At 43.7% G+C, this 17,357-nt stretch overlaps 1 protein-coding gene across 1 annotated transcript in view; it reads left to right on the top strand.

Moving 5' to 3' along the window:
* Positions 1-3,281: 3,281 nt before the first annotated feature.
* The window catches only part of LOC132825258 (large ribosomal subunit protein uL3-like), a 30,546-nt gene continuing 16,470 nt past the window's right edge, over positions 3,282-17,357 (top strand). The window contains exons 1-4 of the mRNA XM_060840362.1: positions 3,282-3,323; positions 3,562-3,754; positions 7,281-7,449; positions 11,999-12,134. Of these exons, the coding sequence (XP_060696345.1) occupies positions 3,321-3,323; positions 3,562-3,754; positions 7,281-7,449; positions 11,999-12,134 (501 nt within the window). The 5' untranslated portion in view covers positions 3,282-3,320. The remainder of the gene's footprint in view (positions 3,324-3,561; positions 3,755-7,280; positions 7,450-11,998; positions 12,135-17,357) is intronic.

Below are 17,357 nucleotides of genomic sequence, written 5' to 3'. Positions count from 1 at the left end.
CTTAATTGAGAAAGAATTTCTTCATCCAGAGAGTTGTGAATCCATGAAATTCCTGGCCCTGCGAATTAGCTGAGGCGTCTTCAGTGAATGTTTTTAAAGCTAAGATAGATAAGTTTTTGAACAGTAAAAGAATTAGGGGTTATGGTGAGAGGTCAGGTAAGTGAAGCTGAGGCCACGTAAAGATCAGCTCTGATTTTATTGAATGGCGGGGCAGGCTCAAAGGGCCAGATGGCCTACTCCTGCTCCTGTTTCCTACATTCTTTTGTTCTCGAATCAGCATGGAACCTCTTTTCACTGTTTCTTTGGGTTCACAACTAAAAACTAAACCAAAGCTCAAAAAATCCCTGAACTGGGAGGACTGGCCACTCCCTTTTCATTGTCCAAGAGTTTAAAAAAAAACCTAAAAATCTTTTCCCTGATTGTTATCCGATAGGCAGTGCCTGTTGGCCATAATCAAAATGGCTGCACCCCAGACAAATTGGAACCTCTGCCTTTTACAACCCCTTTTGAAAAATACCAAGGACAACATAACCTTGTTAAAGGAGCAGCATCGTCAAACGTCTTTGACAGTACAATGCTCCCTCAGTGCCGACTTAGAATTTGTGTTCAAGTGTGATGTTTTTGAAAGCTATGCATTTCTAGTTTCTCACCTGGCAGGACCTGAAAACCTGGCCTGAAAGATGTGACATCTTCGCAAGTCCCAGTGACACAACCTGAGATAAGTCAGTCAATGGCTTGTGTATAAGTTTGTGCAAACCACGTAGGACTCAGTCTGAGGAAGGATGTCGACCTGAAATGTAAACTGTCTATGCATTTCACAGCTGTTGACTGATTCTATTATGGTCCCAGTTGCTAGTGCTACTGCTCAAATCAGAATGAAATATAATTTGATAGATGATACTTTTTTAGAATTTTAGCTGGTGTGGTGATTGTTTGCTGAAACGTGAAGCTGCAGAGTGCTTTTTTAAAACAACAAAGCAGAAATTTATTACACAAAAGATAAGAACAAGCTACATAGATGTAGAAGACAATTCAGAAAAATCTTAAAACACATTGCAATTTCTTTCCCAACACCATCAATTTACAGTGACTCGAATTCAGCTAAATTACCCCCTCTATGTCAAACCTTTCAGTCGTATGTATGTATTTTTTTGCCTCTCCAATGATAATGTGGTTGATGTCTATGGGGGTGGGGAAGGGATTTTTTTTAGATTAGATTCCCTACAGTGTGGAAACAGGCCCTTCGGCCCAACAAGTCCACATTGACCCTCTGAAGAGCAACCCACCTAGACCCATTCCCCTACATTTACCCCTGACTAATGCACCTAACACTACTGGCAATTTAGCCTGGCCAATTCACCTAACCTGCACATCTTTGGACAGTGGGAGGAAACCGGAGCACCCAGAGGAAACCCCACACAGACATTGGAAGAATGTGCAAACTCTACACAGACAGTCACACGAGGCTGGAATCGACCCTGGGACCCTGGTGCTGTGAGGCAGCAGTGCTAACCACTGAGCCACCATGCCACCCCAAAAAGGACTCCAGTATCTGTTGTGTGAAACCAGCTTGATGGTCTGTTGGCTCTGTTTTACCATCAATTTACTTTGGACTATAAAGACTGAGAGAATATACTTGGATGGGGAGCTATGATAAATCCTCCTCAGGAGATTAAAGTACAGCCCAGTCAGAATTGTTCACAGAATGAGGGTAATAATCATGGTGTTCCCTTGGTTAGACTCCTCCAGAGTGAAAATATGTGTTCTGGTCAGGTTGCGACGTTGCTGGAAATATAAAGTTCTCAAAACTAAGAACTGTGGATGCTGGAAATCTGAAACAAAGACAGAAATTGGAACTCAGCAATTCCGGTGGCATTTGTGAAGAGCAAGTAATGTTAACGTTTTGAGTCTGGGGTATCCATTTCTGGTGAAGAGTCACTGGACCCGAAATGTTGATTCTGCTTTCCCATCACAGATGTTACCTGACATGCTCAGTTTCTCCAGCATTTTTTGTTATCATGTTCTCAACCTTATTTCCATACTCCTCTAATTCTGGCTGCTAGCACAACTTTGATTTTCATCATTCCACCATTGGTAGCAAAAGGACATAAGAACCGTGAGCAGGAGTAGGCCACCTGGCCCTGCTCCACCATTCAATAAGATCATGGCTGATCCTTTTGTGGCCTCAGCTCCACTTACCTGCCTGCTCACCATAACCCTTAATTCCTTTACTGCTCAAAAAATATCGATCGTTGCCTTAAAAATATTCAATGAGGTAGCCTCAACTGCTTCACTGGGCAGGAAATTCCCACAGATTTGGGTGAAGAAGCTCTCCTTAACTCAGTGACTAGCACTGCTACCTCACAGTGCTCGGGACCCTGGTTCAATTCCAGCCTCAGGTGTCTGTCTGAGGTGTTTGCATGTTCTCCCTGTGTCTGTGTGGGTTTCCTCCCACAGTACAAAGATGTGCAGGTTGGGTGGATTGGCCATGCTAAATTGCCCATAGTGTTTAGGGATGTGTAGTTTAGGTGCATTAGTTAGGGGTAGAGTAATAAGGTTACTTTTCAGAGGGTCTTGTTGGGCCAAATGGTCTGTTTCCACACTCTGTAGGGGTTCTATGAAATCTGCTCCCCTTTACTTTGAGTCTATGCCCTTTTGTTCTAGAGGCAATACCTTCTAGTACCCATGCCCTAAGTTCTGGAATCTCTTCCTAAATGTCTACAACCCTCCTTTAAGATCGTCCTTAAAGATTTTCCTTACCTCTTTGGTCAAACTCTTAGTCACATGCCTAATAGTTCTCTACTGTGGCCCATTGTCAAATTTTCTTTGATAACAATCTTGTAAAGCACCTTGAAACATTTTACAGTGAATGGGTCTATATAGATGCAAATTGTTGCACTTGAAGACTGTCACAAGCTATATTTATGTATTCAAACTATAAATGTATACGATTCAACAGGGCCAAAGCCAAATGATATTTGGGGAGGAGGTATACATGTCACCTGACTATTATTGCTCACTTTATTTTCAAGCAGAAAAGAATCTCATGAGGGACATGGGACAAAAATAAGCACGTTGAAATGTTGTCAGTGCACATTTGTAATGTAGTGAGCAGTGTCAATGGCACCTGGCAATTCAGGGTCTGCAATTGTTGTGATGTCAAACTTAGGCAGCTACCCTGCTCCAAAAGTTAATACGGGGGCTAATGGAGCCAGGAGCTATATTTGTGACTTTATATTAAGTAACATCTTAAGCATGAGCTTATTTCAGCACTTGGAAACTGTCTCTTTCAGCTGCTCACTTCGTGCTCAGTACATACCATGGTATGCTTGCTTTTGCTGTTAACGTTAAAAAGCATGATTTAATTCAGATATAGCCGTGACGAGGAATCTAAATGTATATCTTATGTTTTTTCTTATTTTCTGCAGTTGCTGTAGCCTTTAGTGAAATGCTTTCCAGATAATTTTAAACCCTTGCTCCTGCCGTGGATTTTCAGTATGAGGTCGGGCGGCCATTTTTCTTGTTAAGCATTTTTAAATTGAGAAGTGTTTCTGTTTCCAGTCGCACCGCAAGTTCTCGGCGCCCCGACACGGACACCTGGGCTTTCTTCCACGCAAGAGAAGTTCCAGACACCGAGGGAAAGTGAAATCCTGGCCTAAGGATGATCCCAGTAAGCCCGTGCATTTGACAGCTTTCCCGGGCTACAAAGCCGGCATGACTCATATCCTGCGGGAAGTGCACAGGCCTGGTCAGAGTAAGTATTTGGATCGTTTCATGGTGTGATCGTTCAGTGTCGATCTTTTGTTTAAAGCTCTGGAGTGGTTTATCAAGGTAGATGCCGATAGCTGTAGTGCTGAGGCCTGTAGGCATTAAAGGGGAAAACAGGGAAATGAGCTGGACATAGAACAGCAGATCAGGTTCGTAAGGCCGAATGGCCTACTACTGCTCCTATTTTCTGTGTTTCTGACTCAGAGGTAAGACGGCAACTGACAAAGCCAAGACAGACAAGGAGGAGGCCACCTAGCTTGCTGTGTTCTTCCTGCCTCTTGCTTGTCTACCTTGGATTCTAGCATCTGGAGTTTTTTTTTATCTCTAACTGACCAAAGCATAGCTAAAAGTTGCGCATTCAGGACTTACACCAGAGGAATGTACAGTGAATCCAGGCTGACCCTTCTAGGAGAAAGTGAGGACTGCAGATGCTGGAGATCAGACTCGAGAGTGTGGTGCTAGAAAAGCACAACAGGTCAGTCAGCAACCGAGGAGCAGGAGAATTGACGCCTCAAGAATAAGCCTTCTGGGAGTCCTGAGGGAGTGCTATACCATCGATGCTACTCCTTTTACATGTAGCTTTAACGTGTGGCCCAGTTTGCCATCTTATAGAGTCATACAGCACAGAAACAGACCGTTTAGTCCAACGCTTCCAAAGTGAACAAGTCTCATTTGCCAGCATTTGGCCCATATCCCTCTAAACCCTTCCTAGTCATATACCATTCCAGATGTCTTTTCAACATTGTAATTGTGCCAGCTTCCACCATTTCCTCTGGCAGCTCATTCCATATACCCACCAGCTTACAGCATTATTTAAAGTATAACAGGAATCCAAGCACTGGAATTCACACCATGAATTTCATTGCCTCTTTCCACCTTCAAGATGATCCTCAAAAGATCATCCTTAAAGAACCTTCATCAATTTGCCTAATGTGGGTTTTATAGCTCTGTACTTCTCCTGTGAAATGCCTGGAAATGTAAGTTCAAGCACTATATAAATATAAGTTATTACTGCTGTTGAAGTTCTTTCTTTGATGCTGTTAAGATAACCTTTGACCCAGATGTGGTGCAGTAAGGAATATTTATAATTTCTTTGAAGGACTGATGGTCTATAATTGTTATTAAGGAATTTTTAAAAAAATTATCAGAGTTTGCATCAATTGTAAAGAAATAAATTATAATCACTCAGATAATAATTATATATCATACAGCCTGGTAACCCTTTACCTGGAAGCAGTACCAATAAAAAGGAAATTAAGAAAGAAGCCAGCAGATTAAAAAGGATGGACAGAAGGGTGGCACTGTGGCTAGCACCATTGCCTAACAGCACCAGGGACCTGGGTTCGATTCCAGCCTCGGGCGACAGTGTGGAATTTGCATATTCTCCCCGTGTTTACATGGGTTCCCTCTGGGTGTTCCAGTTTCCTCCTTAATAGGTGAATCGGTAATGCCAAATTGCCTATAGCCTTCAGGGATGTGTAGGTTAGGTGCATTAATCAGGGGTAAATGTAGAGTAATAGGGAAATGGGTCTGGGCGAGTTACCCTTCAGAGTATCGGTGTGGATGTGTTGGACCAAATGGCCAAATCCACACTGTAGGGATTCTATGACAGAGGAGCTGGAAGGTAATTACTACACAGAGGACTCAAATGGAAAAAACAAAACACAGTGAGAAAAAGGAGCATGCTGTTTTGGGTGAGTTGGGCAGAGATTTGGAAGACATGGGTGGTGGCCAGCTGCCAATGGTGAGGGATCCTTCTGAAGATTCTGGTCTGATTTTTCTTTTCAGATTACTTAGAATGTGGAAACAGGCCCTTCAGCCCAACAAATTCACACCAACCTGCCAAAGCACAACCCACCCAGACCCATTCCCCTACATTTACCCCTTAACCTGCACATTTTTTTTGGATTGTGGGAGGAAACCAGAGCACCCGGAGGAAACCCATGCAGACACGGGGAGAATGTGCAAACTCCACACAGAGAGTCACCTGAGGCGGGAATTGAACCCGGGTCTCTGGTGCTGTGAGGCCGCAGTGCTAACCACTGTGCCACTGTGCTGCCCACAATGGGAGTATTTTAAGAAGGCTGAATCATACGAACCCAAGTTTTACCAAAGTTAGATAGGGTACCTAGGTATTGTGGAGACACTGGATACAGGACCACTGGGAATTCATGTGGGGTTTCTGATGAAAATCGATGACCCTTAAAAACTGAATATTCCTAGTATTTACTGTGTGGTTTGAGACTTAATTTAACAACAATTGCAACAAATTTCCACATTTCTAGCCTGGGAAAAGAAAGGGGAAGAATTATAGGAAATACAGAGGTCACAGTGCCCTTTGCACAATTTCTCTGGAGGCAAATGTACCCTATTATCAGGGTGTTCTTTTTGGAAAGTAAGGAAGTTTTGTTCCTAGAAAGAATGGTAAATAGACCCTCAGATGGAGGTGGGTAAAAGGAACAATTGTCAGCTGATGCCATGAGTAAGTCTCCAGTGGTCATCTGTCAAAAGTATTCCGACAATTGATTGACACAGTATACATTACCTGGCCCCAGAAAGGTGATATATCAATAAGTACTCAGGCTTGATGGAGGCCCTCAGCAAGTGGTCCTCACTGGGCTGTCATCAGGGGAACGGCTACTTCTCAAACTCAATGAACAATCAGAAAATTGCTACCAATTGTTGACTGCACACATTAGGTAGCTGTGATCATAAACCCCCAAATTCTACTCTCTGCATCCACCCAAGACCAGCTCCATATCTGAGTTCAAGTTGCAGCAAAGACCTTGCCCCTGAGAAACTTACAAAGGGAGTATCATAGACTCCCTACAGTGTGGAAACAAGGCATTTGGCCCAACACCAACCTTCCAAAATGTATCCCATCCACACCCATTTCCCCTATCCTAATGCTCGAAACATCAACTTATCTGCTCCTTGGATGCTGCCTGACTGGCTGTGCTTTTCCAGCACCACACGTTTTGACTCTGATCCCCTACCCTATTACTCTACATTCTCCCTGAATGATGTACCTAACCTACTCATTCCCAAACGCCACAGACAATTTAACATGGCCAATTCACCTAACTCACACATCTTTGGATCGAGGGAAGAAACCTGAGCACCCGGAGGAACATGAGGAGAACGTAAAAGCTCCACACAGACAGTCATCCAAGGCTGGAATCGAACCCAGGTCCCTAGTACTGTGAGACAGTAGCGCTAACCACTGAGCCACTGCACCAGAGTATTTGGTTCCCCACACAAACTCCCACTTGTACAAATCTCTATCCATACCCCAAATCTGCTGAAAAGTTTGTGAAATGTTAGGAACACCGTAAAAGCAGTCAGAAACAAGTGGGTATTTGGTGACCCACAGTTAGCATTATGTACATGACAAAATACATATAATTAAGTGAAAAGCATTTGCCAACAGACCCAAATTGATTTTGTGAAGCCACCAAGTTATGTTTTGAGGTGTCAGGTCACCTTTTAATCAGGGAATTATAATATTACAGAGATCTCAAAGAGAGAAGTAGTGGAGGCCGTTACTATTATCGACACTCCACCAGTGATCGTTGTGGGGATTGTGGGATATGTGGATACTCCGAGGGGGCTGCGAGCATTTAAAACAATCTTTGCTGAACACATTAGCGATGAATGCAAACGACGTTTCTACAAGAACTGGTAAGTAGGCATTCCTTTTTTTAAAAGCTCCCCATCGTTTTGAGGGTGGAGGGGGATTTAGATATGTGTGAGTGGATGATTGTTCATTTTGCGTATTTTCTGGTCTCTGGCTGGCTTGGTTCTTACCTCTTATTGGGTATACAGCCTATTGGGTCAGAAACCCCATAGAAAACATAAAGAAAGTGAGGGATCAGAAGTCATCATTTGGCCTACAGGAAAATGACTACTCTTCCAATCCAGTATCCAGTTGCGTTTTGATTCCCAAAATGCATTTGATTCTTCTCTTTTTATTATTCCGGATGTTTAACCACCATTAAATAAAAAGCCAACACATTCTATAAGTCCAAAAATGTGCAGATCAGGTGAATTGGCCATGCTAAATTGTCCATAGTGTTAGGTCAATTAGTCAGAGGGAAATGGATCTGGGTGGGTTACTCTTCAGAGGTCGGTGTGGACTGGTTGGGCCGAAGGGCCTGTTTCAACACTGTAGGGAATCTAATCTAAACTAAACTAATCTAATACACGCAAAAACTGCCAAAACTCTTTTGCTTTTGTTGTTCAGAACTGGAGCCTGCATTCAGGCCTGGAGGACTGTGTGAACTCACGTTGCTAGAACTAAACATACATTTTTCTGGAATCTAACTTAAAATTAATCTTTAATAACTCAAATTTATCTTTTTGGTCCTACAACAGAGAGTTGACTTGGAGAAATCCTTTTTTAATTCTATCTGTGCCATTCAATTATTTGCATACATCATCATGATTTATCCTCTGCCCACTTCCCATTTGCTGCCCGAACAACCTTAATCTGTTTAAACTGAGAAACATTTCTTTGTGATGTTAACTCCATGAAACAGGAAGACCTGTACCTTGAATGGGTTTTATATAAAAGCACAGCAACATAGAATCCCTATAGTGTGGAAACATGCCATTCAGCTCATCAGGCTGTTTCCCAGGAACATTAGAGGCTGAGGGGTGACCTTGTAGTAATTTATAAAATCATGAGGGGCATGGATAGGATAAATAGACAAAGTCTTTTCCCTGGGGTGGGAGAGTCCAGAACAAGAGGGCATAGGTTTAGGGTGAGAGGGGAAAGATATAAAAGAGACCTAAGGCGCAACCTTTTCATGTAGAGGGTGGTACGTGTATGGAATGAGCTGCCAGAGGAAATGGTGGGGGCTGGTACAATTACAGCATTTAAAAGGCAACTGGATGGATATATGAATAGGAAGGGTTTGGAGGGATATGGGCCATCATTCCATGTGTACACTCATGGTGAGAATTTGAGATTCCATTTAGTGAATCCAAATTACTGTAACTGTTGTGATGGGATTTGAACCCATGCTGCTTGGGCATTAGCCAGACTTGCTGGATTACAAGCCCAGTGACACTACCACAATACCCCCATCTCCCCACCTCCTGCTGGACAACTCGCAGCCACTGCACCTAAGCTGTAGCGCTGAGTTTCTTCCTTCCAGTGCCAAGGAAGATTGCCTCTCACTGACTATTCATCATTCATCTTAGAATTGAACTAGAATTAAAATTAGAATTTAACCCAGACATAGACTGTGACCATGAATCCATATCAAGACTGTGTGCAAAGTCCTAACTTCTCTGTCTTTGAATTGGCCTGTTAAACACTTCAGTGGCCAACTCAAAGATAGAGAAGTTAGAACTTTGCACACAGTCTTGATATGGATTCATGGTCACAGTCTGTGTCAAATTCTAATTTTAATTCTAGTTCATTTCTAAGATGAATGATGAAGCATCAGAGGCAAGCTTCCTTGGATTGTGAGAGGAAACCAGAGCACTGGTAGGAAACCCATGCAGACGCAGAGAGAACATGCAAGCTCCACACAGACAGTCACCCAAGGGTTGGATCAAACCCGGGTCCCTTTTGCTATGAGGCAGCAGTGCTAACCACTGAGCCAGCATGCTACTCCATTCCACAAAAGGAATAATAATGAGCCATTCAGCTGTTCAGGCCTAATCCATCATTCATATAGATCACTGCTGATTGCGACTTGACTTCAATGTGCATTCTCAGTTTAATCAGACATCTGTGGGACATACAGAATCAAAAATTGAACAGTTGATTAAAAGGACAAGAAAAGAGGCCATTCAGAACCACCTGCTGAACAGTGTGCACTGTTTCCCAGAGACTAACTCTGAAATGCAGAAGCAAAACCACAAGGGAAAAGAAAGATGACTGACGACAACCTGTGGAAAGTTGCCCACTGACTTCATGTAACGAGACCTTGTCACTGTTCTCTTGGACAAGGTACACTCTCTTGAAGATCTAGGCATTTGATTTTGACTACTGGGTAACAAATGATTGCCCCTAACCTCCTGCATTCTGTAAACACTGTCAATGTCCTGTATCCCCATTCCTTCCAGGCTGTCACCGACACTCACTGCCGAATGTGTCCCATCTGTAGCTGCATTCAATCCACTTTTAAGTTCCACCCATGGCCTTTTACTTGCAGTGATTGCTGTGGTCTGTACCTGAACGATATTTATTACCCAGAGACCCGTGAGGGTGGGCTGGCAATGAGGGGGATCACTAGTTGAGACCACTCAAAATTGTATCACCCCCAGCTGCCAGCAAGTCAAGTTCAGGTGTGGTCCACCTGCTTCCCTGGATTTTACCTCGTTCCCAATGGATCCCTGACTGGGCCTCTTCAGCTCAGGCCCAGAGTGTATGGTGCTGACTCTGACCAGTTCCAATCCTGATATTGAGGTGGGGGTATGTTTGTAATCTAATCGTCAGTCCTATCAAAATGTCGCCCACCTCTTTTGCTGACATTAACGGGCTGGTCAGGCTACAAACTCCATTTTGAATCTGTTACCACCTAACAAATTAAACCCTTTGCGTTAAAGCTTCCCTTTAGTTAAAGCACCTCCACTGTATTTTATTATCATCAGTGACATCCAAATTCTATCCTAATTTTCAAAGCCTTTGTTCCCTCTGTGAACATCCGCATTGCTCCAAAGTGAATAGTAAGACCGTGCTTTGCACTTGGTTTAATAAGTTCTCTCTCCTGTAAAACAATGGAGAACACAGAACAGGAGAAAGTGAGGACTGCAGACGCTGGAGTTCAGAGTTGAGAGTGTGGCGCTGGAAAAGCACAGCCGGTCAGGCAGCATCCGAGGAGGAGGAGGATTGATGTTTCGGGCTGAAAGGCTTATGCCCAAAACGTCGACTCTCCTGCTCCTTAGGTGCTGCCTGACCTGCTGTGCTTTTCCAGCTCTGCACGGAACCCTTGCTGTGCGTGGACACAGTCTGTAATGGTATTAGACGTTATTGAAATGCCTATGCTCCAGCAGGAAGAATGGCCCTTTCAGTAGGATACCGCAGTGCAGCTGGCATCTATCAAACTCTATCCGGCATGGATCAGAGGCTCTGTAGGCAATGGGTCACCAGTGATCCAGATCCTGCCTGATAACGAGTTCACGTCCGGGCAGCAGTTGTTCATCCTAAATCAACTACGTAATTTCTTTCTGCTTTATTGTTGCTTTCTTCAGAATTTTGTTTTATTCACTTTGAGGGATGTGGGCGTCGCTGGCTGGTCACCATTTATAGCCCCGCCCCTAGTTGCCCCTTGAGAAGGTGGTGGGGAGCTGCCTTCTTGAACCACTGCAGTCCACCTGCTGTGGGCTGACCCACAATGCTCTTAGGAAGGGAATTCTAGGATTTGGGTCTAGCAACAGTGAAGGAACGGTGATCTATTTGTCCATTTTCCTGGGATGACAGGACTGGATCGGTTAGAACTGTATTCACTGGAAAATGACAGGGCATCTCGCAGAAGCCTATAAAATTCTAACAAGACCAGACAGGGTAAAAGCAGGAAGAATGCTCCCAATGACTGGGGAATCCTATCAATGGACCGCAGTACAAGGAGACAGGCTAGGCCTGTCTGGACTGAGATAAGAAGAAATGTCTTCACCCAGAGAATGGGGAGCCTGTGGAAGTCTCCTCCAGAGACAGTAGTTGAAGCCAAACCATTGAATGTTATCAAGACTGAATTAGATATAGTCCTCAGGCTAAAGGGATCAAAAGGGAGGGGGAGAAACTGAGGAACAGGGGGACTGAGTTGGATGAGCAGCCATAGTAATATTGAATGGTGGAGCAGGCTTGAAGGACCGAATGGCCTACTCCTGCTCCTAATTTATATCTACATGTTAAGTCAAGATGGTGAGTGGCTGGGAGGGAAACTTGAAAGTGGTGGTGTCCCCATGCACCCATTGCTTTTGTCCTTCCAGAATGGTAAAAGTACCTCATAACTGAGGGTAGCAAGTTTTACTGGCGAAATGTGTACAATGGAGCTACAAAATAATGTCACGTGGTTGTCAGAAATTAGGCTGAAAATTCAGCAAAGGAGACCTGCATTCAGTCATAGACTTGATTTTCTCATCTAAATTTGGAAAGCAAGGCTTGTCATTTAATTATCAGTGGGATTACTGGTCTCCCGACTGTCAGCTGAATGATGAGTGTTGGTTCTATCTGACAATATGCCAGAACACGGCTCACACCTCCTCATTCAACCAGGTGTAAGAGTAAGAAGAAAGCCTTCACTAAATACAGCAAGAAATGGCAGGATGAAGCCGGCAAAAAGCAGCTGGAGAAAGATTTTGAAGCCATGAAGAAATATTGCAAGATCATCCGAATCATTGTTCACACTCAGGTGAGAACTGTTCTGTTTCTCTGTTGTTCGTGGTTACCTTTCTCATCCTAACAGCCCTATATAACTCAAGAGTGGAGTGGGTAACAAAGAGACCTTGGAGTGCAGCTTCATAGTTCCTGAAACTGGAGTCACAGGTAGATAGGGTTGTGAAGAAGGCATTTGATACGCTTGCCGCTATTGGTCAGTGCGTTGAGTTTTGGAGTTGGGAGGTCATATTGCAGCTGTATGGATATTGGATAGGCCATTTTTAGAATATTGCATTCAGTTGTAATCTCCCTGCTGCAGGAAGGATGTTGTGAAACTTGAAAAGGTTCAGAAAAGATTTACAAGGATGTTGCCAGGTTTGGAGGATTTGAACTATAAGGAGAGGCTGAATAGGCTGGGCCTGTTTTCACTGGAGTGTCGGAGGTTGAGGGATGACCTTGTTGAAGTTTATCAAATCATGAGGGGCATGGATAGAGTGAATAGTGAAGGTCTTTTCCCCAGGGTCGGGAGTCCAAAGCTAGAGGACATTAGTTTAAGGTGAGAGGGGTAAGATTTAAAAGGGACCCATGGGCCAACTTCTTCATGCAGAGGGTGGTATGTGTATGGAATGAGCTGCACGAGGAAGAGTGGAGGCTGGTACTATTACACCATTTCAAAGACACCTGAATGAGTGTAGAATCCGAAGGGTTTAGATGGATACAGGCCAAATGCTGGCCAATGGGACTAGATTAGGTTAAGATATCCGGTCTGCATGGATGGATTGGACCAAAGGGTCTGTTTTCTTGCTGTACATCTCTATGACTCTGTGAGGTAGTGACATGATTTCAAAACTGTGTTGCTTTGTTGATTGTCACTCATGTTACATATGAAAGCCTGAATGGTTTCAGCTAGTGGCTTTGCTGGAAAAGTGTTAGAAGTGTTGTGAAACTTGAAAGGATCCAGAAAAGATTTACAAGCATGTTGCCGGAGTTGGAGGGTTTGAGCTATCGGGAGAGGCTTGATAGGCCAGGGTTATTTTCCTTGGACCATCAGAGACTGAGGGGTGGCCTTACAGAGGTCTATAAAATCATGAGGAGCATCTCACTGGTACCTCAAACCTGAGATAATGTGACTTAATCATTGTATTCCATGATGGGGCAGGAGGCTTCAACCTAGACCCAGAACTTGATTCACAAACAATTGAAATTATCTAATGGATAGATGCATTTCTTGCAGACCACCAGCGATATTTACTGAGGAGTTGGGAACATTCTAACAGATGAGTAAAAAATGTTTGACACCTCCAAATCTTGCTAGTAGATGCCACATTGTAATGTGGATGTGTTTTCAAGCAGTGAATCACTAGAGGGTACTGTTCCATGGAACTAAAGTGATTAAATTTTGATTATGGCTTGGTATTTTTGTCTGGACTGTTAATCCATTGTCCCAGGAAGTGATCTGGGGAACTGGGTTCGAATCCCACCATAGCAGATGGTAGAATTTGAATCCAATAAAAATCTGGAATTAAGAGTCTAATAGTGACCTTGATCTGATTGTCTGAAAAACCCTTGTGGTTCACTAATGTCCTTTAGGGAAGGAAACTGCCATCCTTACCTGGTCTGGCCTACATGTGACTCCAGACCCATAGCAACGTGATTGACACTTAACTGCCCTCTGGGCAATTAAGGATGGGTAATAAATGCTAGCATAGCCAGCAATGCCCTCATTCTGCAAATTAATTTTAAGAAAAGATTGTGTAAGCATTATAGTATGATTTCCTATCAAACAAAATGCAATGATCAAGCACATATTCCCCAACCTTCCACTGTCAGCATTCCACAGTGACCATTCCCTCTGTAACACCCTGGTCCACTCTTCCTTCACTCCCCCACAGTACTTTCCCATGCAATCGCAGAAGGTGTAACATTTGCCCGTTCACCTCCTCACAGTCCAGGGCCCCAAACACACCTTCTTTCAGTCTGGTCGCTGCAGTTACTGCTAACCCCTTTATTTCTGCAAGACCAAACACAGATGGGTGGGGGTGTCTGCTTTGGGGGACACCTCCACTCCAGTCCATAGGAATGACTTGATCCTTAAGTTGCTTGTCATTTCAATAAAGCACCTTGCCCTCAGGCTAACATTTCAGTCCGGGCTCTGCTGCAATCCTCCAATAACACAAGCGTGAAGAACGATTCTTCATTTCTCACTTTGGCTCTTTTACAGCATCCAGACCCGATACAGAATCCCACAGGTTCAGAGTCTGACTGCCTGATGTCTGTTCTCTATCCAAACCTCCACGCTTCCCATGGCCTTGTCTTGTGTACTTTGCTGTCAGTAGAGAGGATCCGCTTACTCGCTTTCACACCTTTATTTACATACATTTACTTCCTTTTTTCTTATTCACCCCAACTAACAACTGGGTCTCCATGCTATCTGATCCCCTCACACCTCCCCATCTCTGTTAAAAATATAAGAACATGATTTTCCAACCCCATTTGATTCTGAAGAAGTCATATTGACTACATTTTCCCTACAGATGCTGTCTGACCTACTGAGTTTCTCCAGCATTTTCTGTAGAATCCATAAGGAGTGAAAACAGGTCATTCAACCTGTCGAGTCCACATTGCCCCTCCGAAGAGCATGCCAACCTGACCCACAGCCCATCCTACCCTATTCCTGCACTTCCCACCTAACCTGCACATCCCTGGACATTATGGACAATTTACTGTGGTCAAACCACCTAACTTGACATGATTGGACTCGGGGAGGAAACCAGAGCATCTGGAGGAAACCCATGCAGACACAGACATAATGTGTAAATCCACCCGGACAGTTACCCGAGGCTGGAATCAAACCTGGGTCCTTGGCGCTGTGAGGCAGCAGTGCTAACCACTGAGCCACTGTGCCATCCCTGTGCCATACCTGTTTTTGATTCAGTATTCCAGCATCAACTGCATTTGCTTTTAGGTGGTCATTCAACATGACTGCTCAGGAGGTGATTGCTTTAAGAGCTGTAATGCCTTGATCTACCTCTGATGTAGTTTCTAGTTGATGACATTTCATGGTGTAACGACTACTTAAGGGGTTATGCAGTATCAATGGCACATGGGAAGGGGGTGATGTGAGAGAGGGCACAGAGAGACATGAGAGGCCATGGGAGCAGCGTCTGAGAGAGACATGGGGAATGGAGGGGTAGCCTGGAAGTTGAGTGGGGTGATAGGTGGTGTAATACTGAGAGCTGGCTTGCTGTCTCCAGCTATTCAGAGAGGCCTCCTAACCAACCCAACGTCCATAGTCACCCTCCTCCTGCACTCCGTCACGGTTCGGCACCGGTAACTGTGTGAAAACGTAACCAGCCTGGGCAGCGTGAGGTCATATGCCGACTGTGTGATTCAAACATTGAGAAAGGGCTTCGACTCATCAATGATACACAAAGTGAGGATTCAGCCCCAGGCTCTCAGTTTAACACCTTGTCTGAAAACACCACCTCCCTTCATACTGGAGTGGAGGGGCTTTGTGCCCAAGCCTCTGATGTTGAGCTAAACGCCACAGACTCCTGAGTCAGCTGAAAGATTGCCAGCACTTGGCCTTCCTGAGATCCGTAGCAGTGCCTTTATTATGAGCGAGATTAGTGAAATGGTTAAAGTCTTCACTTCCTGACAGCAACGTGTTCGAAATAGAATTCAACGTACAGATGCTAAATGTTAAGCGAATGTGACCAGACATCAGTTCTTATTTACACATTATTGACATTTATTTTCTGAATCTGTCCGCATAAAGCTCGTGTATGATCAGCACAAATTTCAAAAATTGTGTGCCATAGCAAAGGCAATGTTTTGTGATTGGGCTGATTTGGTTTCCAATAGCTTCCAAATAGAATTGCTGGACTATGACCTGACATTGTGTGATTTCTAACTGTGTCCACCCAAAGTCCAACACTTGGCTCCTCCACATCTTGTTTAAAGTGTGTCATCGTGCCAAGTATTGGTAAATTAGAGTCATACAGCACAGAAACAGACCCTTCAGCCCAACCAGTCCATGACGACCATAATCACAAACCAAACTAGTCCCACCTGCCTGTGTTTGGCCCATATCCCACCAAACATTTCCTATTCATGTACTTATCAAAATGTCTTTTAAATGTTGTAACTAAACCCTGTATCCACCACTTCTCTGGAAGTTCATTCCACACCTGAACCGCTGTCTGTGTAAAGAAGTTGCCCTCATGTCTTTTTAAAGTTTTTCTCCTCTCACCTTACCCGCTAGTCTTGAAATCCCCCAAAGTAGGGAAAAGACACCTGTTGTTCACCTTACCTATACCCCTCATGATGTTATAAACCACTACACGGTCACCTCTCAACTTTCTACGCTCCAGTGAAAAAAGTCCTAGCCTCTCCTTATCATTCAAACCCTCCATTCCCAGCAAAATCTGAATAAATCTCTTCAGAACCTTGTCCAACTTTAATAATACCCTTCTTATAGCAGGACGACCAGAACTGGACACAGTACTCCAGAAGAGGCCTTGCTAATGTCCTATTCAATCTCAAGATAATGTTCCAACTCCTATACTCAAAGGTCTGAGCAATGAAGTGTATTTATGTTCAGGAGAGAGGCCAGAGAGGATAAACTTAACACAACATTAAAAACCTGGGGATCAGACTTGACCATATCGTACATCTGGCATACTAGAACAGAGAAGAGAACAAAGAACAATACAACACAGGAACAGGTCCTTTGGCCCTCCAAGTCTGCACGGACACCTCTTGCCCTTCCATCGTAAAACTGTCTTCACTTGTTAGACTATAATTAATATGGTGCCTTGTATCTCATGTTATGCACATTGTTAATATTTTTCACTGGAGTTATATTTTATTTTATTAAGAGCTCAAGGATTAGAACCAGATTTCATTAAGTCATTACTCAGTTTTTGACATACAGGCTTTCATTCTACATTCACCTGATTTATCTAATTATCCATGTTTAATCATATGTCCTTTCTTTCCACAAGTCTAACTACACAACGATGACAGCAGCCAGCTGCATTTGTATAGCACCTATGAGGACCCCCAAAGGACTTCACATTATCAATTTCAAAAAGGGAATTTACATAACATAAATTAGTTCAATTTGATCGTCTAATTAAAAGCTTCAAAATAACTCCTTTAAATGATGCTGTTTAAAAGTTTCGGGTTTGACAGGGATACACCATCAGACAGTAGTGCTGGATAAATGACATCTAATTTTATTGAACCTCGTCAA

Source organism: Hemiscyllium ocellatum, chromosome 20, assembly GCF_020745735.1.
Source record: "Hemiscyllium ocellatum isolate sHemOce1 chromosome 20, sHemOce1.pat.X.cur, whole genome shotgun sequence".
Taxonomy (NCBI): Eukaryota; Metazoa; Chordata; class Chondrichthyes; order Orectolobiformes; family Hemiscylliidae; genus Hemiscyllium; species Hemiscyllium ocellatum.
The sequence above is the reverse complement of the archived record's forward strand: the minus strand, read 5'-3'. Positions and strand labels throughout refer to the sequence as shown.